Source organism: Anopheles bellator, chromosome 2 (assembly GCF_943735745.2).
Source record: "Anopheles bellator chromosome 2, idAnoBellAS_SP24_06.2, whole genome shotgun sequence".
NCBI classification, from domain to species: Eukaryota; Metazoa; Arthropoda; class Insecta; order Diptera; family Culicidae; genus Anopheles; species Anopheles bellator.
The window spans coordinates 54,719,560-54,733,483 of NC_071286.1; the positions used below are offsets into that span (position 1 = coordinate 54,719,560).

Genomic DNA, 13,924 nt, shown 5'->3' on the forward strand with positions numbered 1-13,924 from the left:
ACATCAGTGTTGCCAATTCCCGAAATATAAATAGTGACCTTCGTATTTATCCTTTTATGTTTAAAACATACAATTATTTAGTTACCCAGCGACGAACGCACAATCGCCGGGTTAAAATATTATTGCTACATTACATTTACTACATTATTAGTACGCATCTGCAGCATAAAGTCCCATACGAGACCCACGATCGCGAAGATGCTGAACTCCTGAATGACCGGCAAAAACGTTGCCAGGCCGCCCGTCAGGATGGTATTCTCTGTGAGCATGTCAGCATCTTCGTGATCGACCACCCCTCCCGGTTGAGGCCCTGCGCCACCCGAAACTTTACGTCGACGCTCTTGGTAATGACGAGTACGATTTCCAGCCCGACCAGTATCACCAGATACGGATAGGCTCCCTTCGATTGGAAGCTGATGGTAATGCCGAAAAAACACAATCCGAGGGACACCATGAGGCTCCTGAGGACGGTGAGCGCCGCACAGGAAGCGAGCATGAGCAGGGAACGAATGGCTTCGATTTTACGCACCGAGAAGACGTTGCTGAAGAGCACACAGAACGCCATGCACTGAGGCAACACCTCTTTCCAGTTGAACTCTCCTGGGTAGAACATGTACATGATGGATTGCGGTGACGCTGGTGACGGTGGTACTTTCTCTGCCGGTTCACCGTTCTCAAGATCGGTCGCTGCCTCGATTTCCGTCTGGTCCAGTGGATAGGCGCGGATTATTTTCTGCCTCAACGATTCGATGAAGTAAGGATTGTTCTCTCGCAGGATAATCGTGACCGCGTACTGGATGGTGCGAGGTAGGACATGCATCGGATAGCGCTTCACACCCGTATCGCGCAATGGTATACCGTACAACATTTACGCCGTGGATACGTTGGACTTTTGTAAATTCTACAATGGACAAAAGGTGATAGAATTAGAAATGGACAAAAAATACAACATTTTCCTCACGCACATGATTGACGAAAATGGTGTTTAGTAGATTGTTGTCCTTGTTGAAGCTTTGGATGTTTTGCTGCCAAGTGTTGGCCGGTGACAGCACCAGCTCCTGGGATGGGTCGATCTAAGAAATCCGGGTATATTTTGTCCTCATAATTACGAATGATCTCGACCAGTTTAAACACTTTGTAGAGGGTGCCCCGGATCTGTCAACAGCAGGTCGTCCTCCCATGGGATCACACTCGTTCGCATGATAGTTTGCTGCACGTACAGAAACGGATCGATCCGGGCCGAGGGAAAGGGCGTTGCTATGCTGGTAGATTTTCGCTGATACTCTCCGTTTGCGGGAAAATCCCTTTGGTCCGTTTCGTCCGTTAGAAGCATTACTGATAAATCGATAACAGATAACAGATATGATACCTTAATAATGACCATACAAAATGACATCATTCTGAGTGACAGCAGTTCTTGCAGCATTAGCAGAGACCGTTCTACGCGATCGCGAGCGATCGTTCAACTGACGAAATTACCAATTTCTTGTTGAACTAAATCTCTGATCTCAGCGCGGAGAGTAAATGCTTAGGCGAGAGTTCTAATAGCTTTTTGAATGATCAAAACGGAGCAACATCATGCAAACGACGGCCAAAATGTCGTCATAACACGCGAAGGCCCAGGCATCCACCGTCACGAGAAATGCAAATCACTACGCCATGATTACGATCAAAATACGATTCGGTATTTACCTCCATTCAAAGATTCCGCTCCGCGTTGAATTGCCGGTCTGGTGTCTACAAAAGTGTAAGATCACAATGTTAGAATAAGACAACCTTGCGATTACTAATCATACCAGTGGAAGATTTTGCTTAGCGTTCTTTGTTTCTGTTACTAGCAATCGCTCCCTTGCAGGTGTTGCGTCCATCGTCCTCGTTGAATTCGAAGCCATCCAACACTTTGTCAATGTAGTAGTAGTAGTAGTAGTATAGTATATTTCCGATGTTTTTGTTTTTTGAGTTTTACAGTTGGCACACTTCGCTTTTAATCGGTACAGCTTTACTTTTCCACGTTGATTGGAGCATTTTAACCTAGCTTAGGTGGCACGCATTTTTTGGTTTTAATACCGTTTTTGGTGGCAGGAAAGTAGTGCAGGAAAAACTTTTCCGGGAAAAAAAACCTGCGATGATGGCTTAAGGTAATTTAACCGAAACTTAATTATATCCTTATCTAACTTAAGACTATTAGCTTATTGCCTAATTAATTTACATTTGGTTGAGTGTGTTGGGTAGTTATGCGTTCTATTTCCTGAACTATTCTGTTGTTTTGATGGAAATTCAATGTCAATTTGGCAATGTGTTGGTGGAAAGTGGGGATGTTGCCCATTTTGTGAATGACTGTTGTTTTCTGCCATGAAGGTTGGTTGACTTTAAGAAATTTGTTCTGGATTGTTTGGAGTTTTTGTAGGTGTGTTTGAGCGCAACTGGACCAGATGGGAGCTGCGTATGACATGATTGGTCTGATTAACGACTTGTAGATAAGGATTTGGTTTCTTATTGACAGTTTGGATCTTCTGTTGATGAAGCAGACGCAGACGGAACGTTAGACGCTTATCAAGGAGTACTCCTAAATATTTTGCAGATTGTTTCCATGGAATTTCGGTGTTGTTAATTTTTGGGCAAAGGCTTGGGATTCGGCGTTGGCTTGTGCATCTTGTAAAATATATGGCCTCAGATTTTGTGTCGTTAATTTTAAGTTTCCATGTGTTGCGATAATTTGAGTACTTTTGAAGGGCTCCGTTAAGTTTGTTAGTGACACTGTTTGGGGTTGTCCCTTCGGCGCTGATGGCATAGTCGTCCGCGTATAGATATTGTGTGCAGTTTTGAATTCTGGGGATGTCCCAGATGTATATATTAAACAGAATTGGAGATAGGACACTCCCTTGGGGGACTCCTGCAGTTGGTTTGAATACAGTAGATTGTGCTTTCCCGATGTGTACGATGTTTGTTCTATCAGAGAGAAACGATTGTATTATATTTATAAGTGGTTTGGGAAAATTTGTTTGGATTAATTTGTATACTAGACCCCTATGCCAGATGGAGTCGAATGCTTTTTCAGTATCTAGCAATACTAGTCCTGTTGATCTCTTTTTTTCTCTATGATATTTTTGGTTAATCTGTATATTTGGTGCGTGGTGGAAAGAGACGGTTGAAAACCATATTGTATGGTGGGTATTATTTTGTTTTCCTCCACGTGTTGTCTTATTCTTGTTGCGATGACCTATTCGAGGAGTTTTCCCAAACAACTTAGCAAACTGATCGGCCTGTAACTTTCTGGATTTCTGGAGTCTTTACCGGGTTTTGCGATGGCTATTATTTTTGATTTTTTCCAGTTTTGTGGGAGATATCCTATTTTCAAACACCCGTTGAATATGTGCTGCAACAGTATGATTGCTTTTTGAGGCAGGTTCTTAAGCGATCTGTTGCTTATTTCATCCAAACCTACTGACTTTTTGTTTTTGAGGTTTTGAATTATGTTTTGGTTGTCCCGCGGCTTGATCAGGATGGTTTGAGGATTTACGTTTGAACTGGTGTTGTTGTTGTAGTCATTAACGGTGGATTCTACCCTTCTGTCCATTGGACTTTTGAGGTTTGAGGTATGTGATTTTTCGAAGCAATTTTTAATAGCTTCGCTTTTTCCATGGGGGTTTAGCAGGAGTACGCCATTTACTTTCAAAGGGGGTGTGGTTTTGTGGCTTCTTTGAATGATTTTAAGAAATTTCCAGATTTTATTGCTGCTCGGTGGTTCACGATTAATTGACTGTAGTAGATTGGACCACGAGTTATTGCGCAAATCGTTTAGTTTGCTCCGGATGAGTTGCTTGAGTGTGTTGTATGTGCTTCTTGTTTGGTCATTTCTTCTATCTCTTTGCCATTTTTTCCTGTACATGTTCTTTAGTTTGATCAGGTTGAGTATTTCTTCGGGAATTTTTAGCTGGAAATTGCCTGGGGTGATAAGTGGCACTGCTGTATTATGGGCTTCTATTATAATGTTGCTTAGCGTCTGTATTTTCTTATCAATTTGATCTTTGTTGTGTATTTGGTCAGTTTCGGCATTTAGATTGATTTTGTTGTTTATAATGCTTCGAAACTTTTGCCAGTTTTCTGCAGAGTAGTCACGTATTTGTTTGGGCGGGAGTACTATGTTGTTTGTGTTTAGGACTTGAAATACTACCGGAAGGTGGTCCGATGACAGTTCGGTTTTTGTCGTTGGAGTTGTGGTTTTGTGTTGACAATTGGTGAGTATAACGTCTAATGTAGATGGGTTTTGATTTGGATTGGCTGGGTAGAAGGTTGGAGAGGTTGGGTGGCAGATCGTGAAGCTTCCTCTTTGCATTGTATGAAAGAGGGCTTTACCAGCCCAATTGGTAGAACAACAGTTCCACATTCTGTGACGTGCGTTGAGATCGCCACATATGAGGTAGTTAGTTTTTCGGTTTGTTAAAGTTCTTATGTCCTTTATGAAGTCTGTTCTGCTATTGTTTCCTCCTGGATGGTAAACTGATATGAAGTCGATTGGGCCTGTCGTGGTGTGTATTTTGATACCAATCGCCTCCAACGTGGACAGCTGGAAGCTTTTCATTGGTGAATGTTTTATTCCTTTTTTTATCGTTATTGCAACTCCACCTTTTTGGTTGTCAATTCTATCGTGTCTGTAGGTGATGTACTCTGGTAGGGCGAATTTGATGTTTGGCTTTAAGAACGTTTCTGCTATTGCCAGGATGTGTATATTATGTTTTTTCAAGAAGTTTGCTATTTCCAATTTCTGGTTAGTAACGCTATTAGCGTTCCAGTATGAACAATTTATGCTTTGGATTGTGCTATTCATGGTGAACAGTATTTGTTGATAATTTGAAAGATGACCGTTATTTGGTCCTGTTTGGTTTTGCAAGTTTTCATGCGTGTAAATGTATCTGCAATGATGACAGATAGTTCGTTGGTTGTAAATAAGTCTTGGTGACTTGTTGGATTTTTTGTGGCTTGTGCGAAGGTCTGCGTGTTGGTATGTGCATTGCGCTCAGGCCGAATATTCGGTAGAGCGGGGAACGTAGCTTCGTTGAAACACGGTGCTGTGTGCTGGCTTACCTGCGATCGGTTCATCGGCGCTGGTGTTTTTGGTTTCGGCCTTGCCGGGCATTGCCAGAATGTAGCCGTGTGGTTTGCCCCACAGTTTGCGCACTTGAGTTTGTGCGGCGGGATTTTTGCTTCGTCGCTTGTCCCTGCTGTTAGGGGACAGTTTTTGCTACTGTGCGTTCCCGCACATTTTACACATTTTTCAGCCTTGAAGCAGTTGGCTGCTCCGTGGCCGAAGCATTGGCACTTTTTGCACTGCATTGGGGCGTTTCTTTGTGCGTAGAAATCCCAACGGACTCTGCAGTGGTTTATTGCTCTGATTTGCCGCAAGGTTGGCAAGTTGGTACTTCCTTTTATAAAATGCAGCAGGAACACTGCATGATCGGTGAATTTTTTTTTGATGTTTAGTTTTTTTACCTCCAGCGGGGTGATGCCTTCTTCGACTAGGAGAGCTTTGGCCTCCTCGCAAGTACAGTCTAATAGTCCGGTGAGGACTATTTTGGTAGTTTTCTCTTCTTCCAACTGATACGTATGAAAGGTAACTCCCTTTGTGGCCTCCAGGGCTCGGACTATCTTTTTATGGTCCTCGACCAACTCGGTTCTTATAGTCGTACCCTTGTACGTTGCATTTGTCGAAAATCGGATTACGCCGGCTGCTATGATTATACGGTGGACGTATCCGACCGACGTACTATACACCACGATCGGTGGTGTTCTTGAGCTTCTAGCCGTGCTCGGTTGGCTATGGTCTGCGCGGGCGGGTACGTCATCGCCAGCGTCTGAAAGCAACTCAAACTCGTTGCTAGTTTTTAAGCCTTCGCCGCTCGTTGAACCCTCGGCTGTCGAGGCTTCAAGCGGGCAGTATCTCTTTCTGCGTTTTGGTGCCATATTCGGATGGCACCTGTTGACCTCTTGACACTTGACACTCACGGTTTTTGTTTTTTGTTTTATATAAGCACTACCGATTGCGACCGATCCGATCGGTGGTCGGATTAGAACTGACGAATGCTATTCTGTTATCCCATCATCTTTGAGTTCTTTCCTTTCTGCTTACAAATGAAATGTTGAAATGTTTTGCATGCAACTAAAGAGGGAAAAAATCACTCCACAGGCTAGGAGTGGCGAAAAACGTTGTCCGAGCCTGCCGTTAAGCTTCTGGCACAACATGTTCTAAAATGGGATCTCCAATGCATGTTCGGGCCCTCGTCGCCGTGTTAAAACATAGCACTATCTCACTTTACTTCGAATTTGCATAATTCAATTACAGCCGGGCGGTGGTCGAGCTGGTCCGAATGGACCGAGTGTGGTCCGGACTGTACCCAGACTCGTCAGCGATCGTGCTTCGGAGCCGCCACGGTGGCCACCGGAGTCACTGCAGCCACAGCCGCTCTGGTAGCCAACAGCTCCGGATCTGGAGGAACCTCCGATCGACAACACGCGTTCGTCGTCGACAGCGGAACCATAATCAGCTGCGTTGGCAAGAGTCATCAGTCCGTCAAGTGTTCCGGAGGAATGTGCAACAACTACTCTATGCAAGGTAAGTCCTATTTTCAGTGTGGTGTATACGTATTGATATGAAACGATGCCTAATGTAGATTCTATCAGTATTTGCAAATTATTTCTATATTTTCCAGGAAGCAATAGTAAGTCTATAGCAAAGGTTTCTCAAAGTAAAAATCACAAATCAGACTTCTATAAAACAACTATCTCAATTGCCATTAGCATTGCACCCATGCTTTTAACAACGTTTTTTCTTAAATATTTTCCCAAAATGTGCAATGAAAAAAAAAGTTCTTTGTTGTCAGAACGTAGTTAAATAATTTAAGGATCATCGTAAATTGGAATTCACACTACTGGGCTACATGCCCTTAATGTTGCCCTAGTCCACTTGGCACCTTAATTGTCTTTTAATCTTCATGAATAATTCAATAAGAGAATTTCCCGGGATCATTTTGTGCCACTCAAGAGGAAGCTCTCTCTCCCTTGCCTTGTTCAGTGGACCATCATGATTCTGCATTATTTCGGATTTTGTGCGAAATCGCACACCGAGGGTCCACTGGGAAGATTTTCAATAAAATGGCGGCATTTCAAGTGGACGACGGCGTCTAGCCACGTTGTATTATTTAAATTTGTGCGTGCTCATCGTGGACATCTTTTCTGAACCGTCGAAAAAGGTACTTGACAATTGTTCTGTTTCATTATGATGCGAGCATTTTTACATGTTCTATTTAATTTCGACATTCTCTTACTACCTAACAAGATTACGAAGACTATTGTTATCGAAAGGGCGTCAAATGACGCTTCTCTTCTCCGTTTTGTTTAGATGTTGTCCTCAACGTTAATATTTAACACTCAACAATCGTACTGATTGATGGAAGATATTTTCTTTGTGATTCACATTGTGAACATCATGTCGATGATAGGCCAGCTTCATGAATGTTAAGTCATGTGTGTTCCATCAACGCCCATGGGCACACAATGCTCGAATTTTGTCTTGGGTTCGGTTCAGCTATGCAAAATCGAAGTGAAGGTCACAGCGATCCTTACTGACCTTCCAGGAAAATATCACTGCTACCAAATCCTTAAAAACATTTGTAAGAAAAAGGTATAAAATAAATCACATTATGTAAGGTTCATTATAATGCGATTTTCCTACACAGCATGCCGTCTTTGAACTAAGTGTATCGACAAAAGGACAAGCGTAAACGAAGGTTACTACCGAGGATAGGTTTCAAATTGTCCGCCGCTGCCAATTGGCAATCATGACATCTCCATATCGCAGCCAAAGCGGTTGCATTTTGGACGATTTTTGGTACTGTGCTATTGTTGAAGGGACCGTACTGTTGGGTATTTCCTTTTTTGGTCCTCTTCTCTGCCGTTATCTGGCAACAAGAACCACTGAGCCGCCCTAGGCCTGTTGGGCCGTGCAGGAAAAAAACTGTTAATTTGATAGATAATCTTAAGTAGAACCCCGTGAAATTTTGTGGTTCTTAGCCTCCCATGTACTCAACGACGATTTAATTTTGTAGTATTTTTTAACAAATCGATTAATTTTTTTTTATACCACCAAAAAAGTTGCTTCCGGTTTTATCGTGATTCATTATGCCGAATTAACGACCAGATCTTCTTGAGCTGAAGTGTCAAAATCTTCTGCTCTTCGTACCGGGAGGGGTGAAATATAATTAATGATGCGAAAAGTAGCAGCTTCGCTACGCTATTTCTATTTCTCGTTTCTGAGCTGTCCAAGAGATATCCATGGGTTGGGCACGCGCTGCTTAATGGCTGGGAAGAAATGATTCGGTAATGGAATCATAAATTTGGTTAAATTATTTGGGCCAGAACCACGGTCCGCACTCTTGTCCTTTGACCTAGGTTTTAGAGGGATGGAGTAAGGAGTTTTAGCGACGAGATGATGGTTGGTTTAAGATTCTACAAGCATTTGCTGCCCATCACTTTTGTCTCTTTCTATACACGTTGACAGTTGAGCACTTTCTCACATCAGCGACCATAATGTCGTATCATTCGTGCGATTCTATGTTTGGTTGAAGAATACACCATCATACATCAAGGACAGTGCACACCTGGGATGAGTATGATTCATGATTCACTAGGCCCGGATCATTTGTTGTCAACATTTTCGTTGTGGGTTGTTTCTATTCTACATCACACTTGTGTGTTTTGCGTAAAGTAGATGATGTTTTAGATATCTTTCAATTGTTTAAAGGAGGTCTTAAAGCCACAAGAGACAACATGTTTTTCAACTATCTCTAGGTCTCTAACAATGTGAAATTACGAACTTACTGTATAGCTGAATCATTTAATTTTCAACAGATAATTTCCATTGACATCATGCCACATGCCTACTGATAAAATTTTATAAAAATTATCGACCACTAACAGCATTCGGTGCTAGAAATCATAAGAGAATCAGCAGATTGAACTAGAGAAGAATTACGTATTATTTGACGTGTAAGATATGATTGTGTCTCGTGGTTTCACAACAAGAACGCTCTTAAGGCTTTTGGGCGAATGCTCAACAATTTTCTGCGCGAAGTAAGAACATCAACTACGTATTTAATCGAACGTCTGAAAGTGGCGTCTAGAATCGTCAGACAGCTGATAGGTAATGCCTTTTTTCCCCGTGGATGCTTTGCGTTCCTTTAAAATAGTAGTTCCGAACAAAATCTGTGTGCCATATCTTATGCAAGAACATGTTTGATTTACTTCCCTCAAACATGCAACGATCGTCGTCAAGTCTACCTGCAAACCAACCCTACGTTGGTCTAGAATAAAAGGCATCATTAACCCCTTTTGTGGTACGGTTTCTGAACAAAAATAAAGATTTATTTGAAATGAAAATATCTCCAATAACAATGTTCCAGGAACAGTTCTCTTTGGTGGTTGTCAGAACAATAAATACTAAAACACTCTCTGCTACGCAGTAACAAACGACCCAATCGCTTAACCAGGCACCTGTTCATAACGAGCCGTTGAAAAGTTCAGTCCATCATCGGCAGGCTGCGAATCGATCCATATTCTGCCTGTTTCGAAGAACGGAAATCAAGAGCTACCTTGTAGACCTGCCAGCGTGCCAGCAGCATAACGTATCTGATTATGTGATAGTGTGGGTGCCGGCCTATGGTACTATTGTTGCTTCTCGTTCCTATCTTGGGAGTCAACCACCCCCTTGGCGACAGTTTTCCCCGTGTCGAATTGTTAACGAACCGTGCCGAACAGCGTCAACGTTTTTCACTCTCTAACAATGGGAAAACTCCCGATGGAAAGGATGGTGGCCTCGACAGGGATTCATCACGAACGCTCGTATGAAGGTGAAGAATCATTGTGAGGGTGCAAATTGATTTTCACTTCACGGTTGGCTCTGTTCTCTTTCCACCGTTCTATGAATGACTAGATTTTCTTTTCTTTATTCAATGGTCAGAAAATGTATTTTTGCTGCCAACATTTAAATGTTGCAAGTAACAAGAAAAAAAATAAAAATGAAAAATGTTGTACTATTAAAATAGTGAGATTCACGCCAAAAGTGACAAGAGCTTCAAGGTCGTCGGAGATTTACATTTCTCTTTATTTTGTATGCTCTCTGGCACTCTACCATAACCCTCCTAAAGACCCATCTCTCGGTCAGAGATGAGGTTTTCATTGTTCAAACACAACTAGTCGAGTCGAGTTAGTCGAGTGGATAAGAAGCTTTCCGTGAGCATATGGAAGTACTTAAAGTGGCGGCAGCATCAAGAAGTTTGGTGTTCCCTTTAACCAACGGAAGGCGCCAGCGTAAACCGCTTATACTCGAGTTTAAGCAGCACTGCTGGCATTACATAATGACGATATATTGTTATTGCGATGCTTTCGATACATCGGAAATCATTCTTTTGGTCATTGACGGCTGCTTTTTTGTCGAATGTAGAAAAACTTGTTTAAAGTTACCGCCTGAACGAAACCAGATGCAGATTGGGTGTTGCAGAGTCTATCCGAGGATCGTTTACAATTGAATTTAGAGCTTCAATGAAACATTAAATGGCAAAGTAACGATTCTTTTCCTTTTTTTAAATGAATTGGAAGTAGTATAAACAATTGCACTGCACCATTTTGATAGAATGTTTTATTTTCAAAACCTTCACAACCTTAGAAGGACCTCCACGTAAATATCCTGCTCTACAGAATGACCTGGATTAAATTTCGTGGAGTGTCCTTGCCCTTCCGTACTTTCCATTTCACATTTGGCTACGCCTTATCTGTGTGTCCAGGGCCATTCCTTACACCTTTATCAGCCCAGGAAACGGAAACGTCTCTACGCCCGATGGAAATTTTTTTCTGTTGAAACGCCGAACGAAACCGCCAACGAGCCCTCTTTTCCGTACCTGAACCTCAGTGGCGACTTGTTTCCGCCAGGGAAAGAGTTTCCGTTTGATCCTAGAGGTTAATGAGCCACCGGAAACCGGGTTTCGAGGTTCGAAGTTCTAGGTTCGGCACATCCTGGATTACTTCTCCGCCGGTCTGGTTCTACGATCTACCTAATATTGAAGTCCTTCTTAACCTGACCGACGACCAATAACCCGAACTGGCTATAAGCATATACTTTAACAATTTTGGCTCCAATTTCGTTCCAATTCTCGATTCCGGTCGAAGGTTTTTCGAGTAACCGTAGCTTCTATGCAAACGTTCGTTAGAATATAGCGAAGGTGACGCAAACTAGAAGAGACTAGAAATTGTATGGACAAAATAGTAGATATTAATTTACCGTGAAAAAATTGTCCAAAGCTATCGTAGCCAATTTTTTACATGTCACACAATCGACAACGTTTGCGAAAACCAATACGCTTACCAATTCAGTCCCGACTAACAAAAGCAAATTAACCCAAAAAGGGGGCACATAGTGTTTAGGTTTGATTGTTTGCCGCAAGTTCCTTTAGTTTCTTTAGTTCCATCCTCAGGACTTGTTATAATTTGTGTAGCCATAAAATGCAATTATTTTGATGATAGGAGTATGCTGATTCCACTGGAAGAGGCGATCTTAATTAATACTGACTGTGCTTTTGGCCTACAATGCGGAGAAGGAACCGCACCACTGGGTCATTCAACTAATGTCACCATTACCGTTAAACGGTTAGACTATCTTCAATTTACTTAGTTTGGAATAAAGGATGAAAAGCTAATTAGTATCCAAATGAATTCGTTTATACGTAATGAATTGTACGTAAGAATTGTAAGAATTGTAAGTATTTACGGAACATTTCTTCAAACGATCGTACCACGAATTGTTGAACGTACTGAGAGGTCTTCGATTCACGTCCCGCTCCAAAATAAACAGCGACTTGGGGCTAAGTTTAGAACAATCCATCTCCTTGTATGATGGGTTGTCGATCTCTTACTGACGGATGAAGTGCAGTAGTCACTTCTTACAAACATACACAAAGTGTTAATAACAAACAAACGCACAAACAAGCCACTCATCGCAGTACTTGACGGCTTTACACGACAAATCCTTACCATCTTTCTGTTCGCGAAGCTACCAAACTTAAAGAAACAAGCCGAACAGCTTTCTGTCCCATGAATGGGACTCGAGACACATATACGGAAAGACTACAAATCATCTCTTAAAATTGAAACAACTCCTTACGCTTAGAGCATTTACAAAGGCAATGTTCTTCTTTAGCAGGTACGCAGACAGTTCTGGTAAACTATGCAAGGCCCATCTCTCACTAACAAGGAATCTGAGTACATAAATTAAAACTACAAACACGAAACTGTAGAGCCAAAACCAATAAGAAGAAACCTGGAAAATCTTAAACAAACTTTTCATTGCTGTAAATGATTTACGCTTCGAGAATCGGATGTGGTTTTCCACATACTCCAAAGATTGGAATTTGTTTTCCACTTCTTCATCGAATCCCAAACGCTTGGAAGAATCTTGTTCCGTCTGTCGTCGCCGACGTCGTCATCATCAATGTTCGGGTTGTGTTTTATGGCCGCCAAGAATCGATGATGAAGTGCCCTTCTGGAAGCCAAACATCCGTCACTGTCACATCTTCGAAGTGCAGTAGGAATAGATCTGTCTAATAGAGTGGCTGCACAGAGACGTTTGAAGAAATTTACCTATGAAAGCAGTACTCTTGGGCTCGTGCAAGAAGGTGTTTGAAAATAGAAATAACATGAGGAGAATCGTAAATAATAAAAGTTTCCCTTTATTTTGGTTTTAATTATTTATTGAAAGTGTCAATGTCAAACAGAACCAAAACGATGGATTGCGAATCAAATAATTTTGATAGATGACCGAGACTGCATGAGATTTATTATATTTTTGCAGTTGCGTATGCACTTTTTTTATTGTTGATTTTTTAATAGATTTTTTCAATTCATTCATTCATTCAATTCATTTTTTAATTTTCAAATTTATTATTGAATGTCGGATGTGGTTTTGTCGGAAATAGTCGGCGAAAAAAATGGCGTGAATGATCTCCAAACACACGCATTCATCGAGCTGCTGGCCCCTTCGTTTGCTATCAGTAGTGACACCATTCGATAAGACGTAAAAAGGCCTGTGATTATCATACAGTGATAAAAATTTCATTAAACTAAACTGTCAATGAAACATCGACTAAAACTTGGTTGGCGCTATTTTATTTATGACATTTCTTATCGAGCAACAAGAATGAAAGAGACAGACTGAGTAAAAATAGATAATGTGGTTTCGTTTATACAGCTTACATGGTTGTCCATGTGGATTCTCCCCAATGGCACCATGGAGCCTATCTTATCTTATCGAGCTCATCGCACATCGGACAACAAACGAAGTCCGAAAAATATCCATCGATTTGGAAGCCAAATTGGTACAACGATTTTGCATTAGTTTAGCCCGTCAACCAACCAATTGTACGCAGAAAAGAGCAAAAGCAGAGCAAAACAGCAAGAAGTCAAAATGCATTTTTGAAGCTGGAAAAGAGGCGTTTTATGTAATCCGTACCTGGTTTCCGTTCCAAGGTTTAGAGAAAAAAGGCAACATCGTTCATCGTCCCCGATGCACTTACACGTTCCTCTTTTCCGTGTCATTAGATCTGCCACCAAATGCATCCGTTACAGAACTTGCTGATGAACTGTACCAAAGAATTTTGAAGTTCACCATAGTCTGTTGTAAACCTCGAATGAAGCCTCCATAAATTAGCATTCCCGCGAAGCTCTCCCGCAATATGGGTATATTTCAAACCTCTCTTTCGTTCGGCGGGACGTCTTCAGTATTGTCCCGTTAATTATGCCAGTAGCCAGTAGATGCAGATGCTGATCTGTCACGCCACACCGAGCACCATCGAAATGACACGATCGAAGACACGCTACCAGG

At 41.8% G+C, this 13,924-nt stretch overlaps 1 protein-coding gene across 1 annotated transcript in view; it reads left to right on the forward strand.

The window, feature by feature from the left end:
• LOC131207736 (netrin receptor unc-5-like) overlaps positions 1 to 13,924 on the forward strand; it is a 48,320-nt gene that overhangs the window by 12,290 nt on the left and 22,106 nt on the right. Inside the window, exons 7-8 of the mRNA XM_058200361.1 lie at positions 6,341 to 6,610; positions 6,708 to 6,716. Of these exons, the coding sequence (XP_058056344.1) occupies positions 6,341 to 6,610; positions 6,708 to 6,716 (279 nt within the window). The remainder of the gene's footprint in view (positions 1 to 6,340; positions 6,611 to 6,707; positions 6,717 to 13,924) is intronic.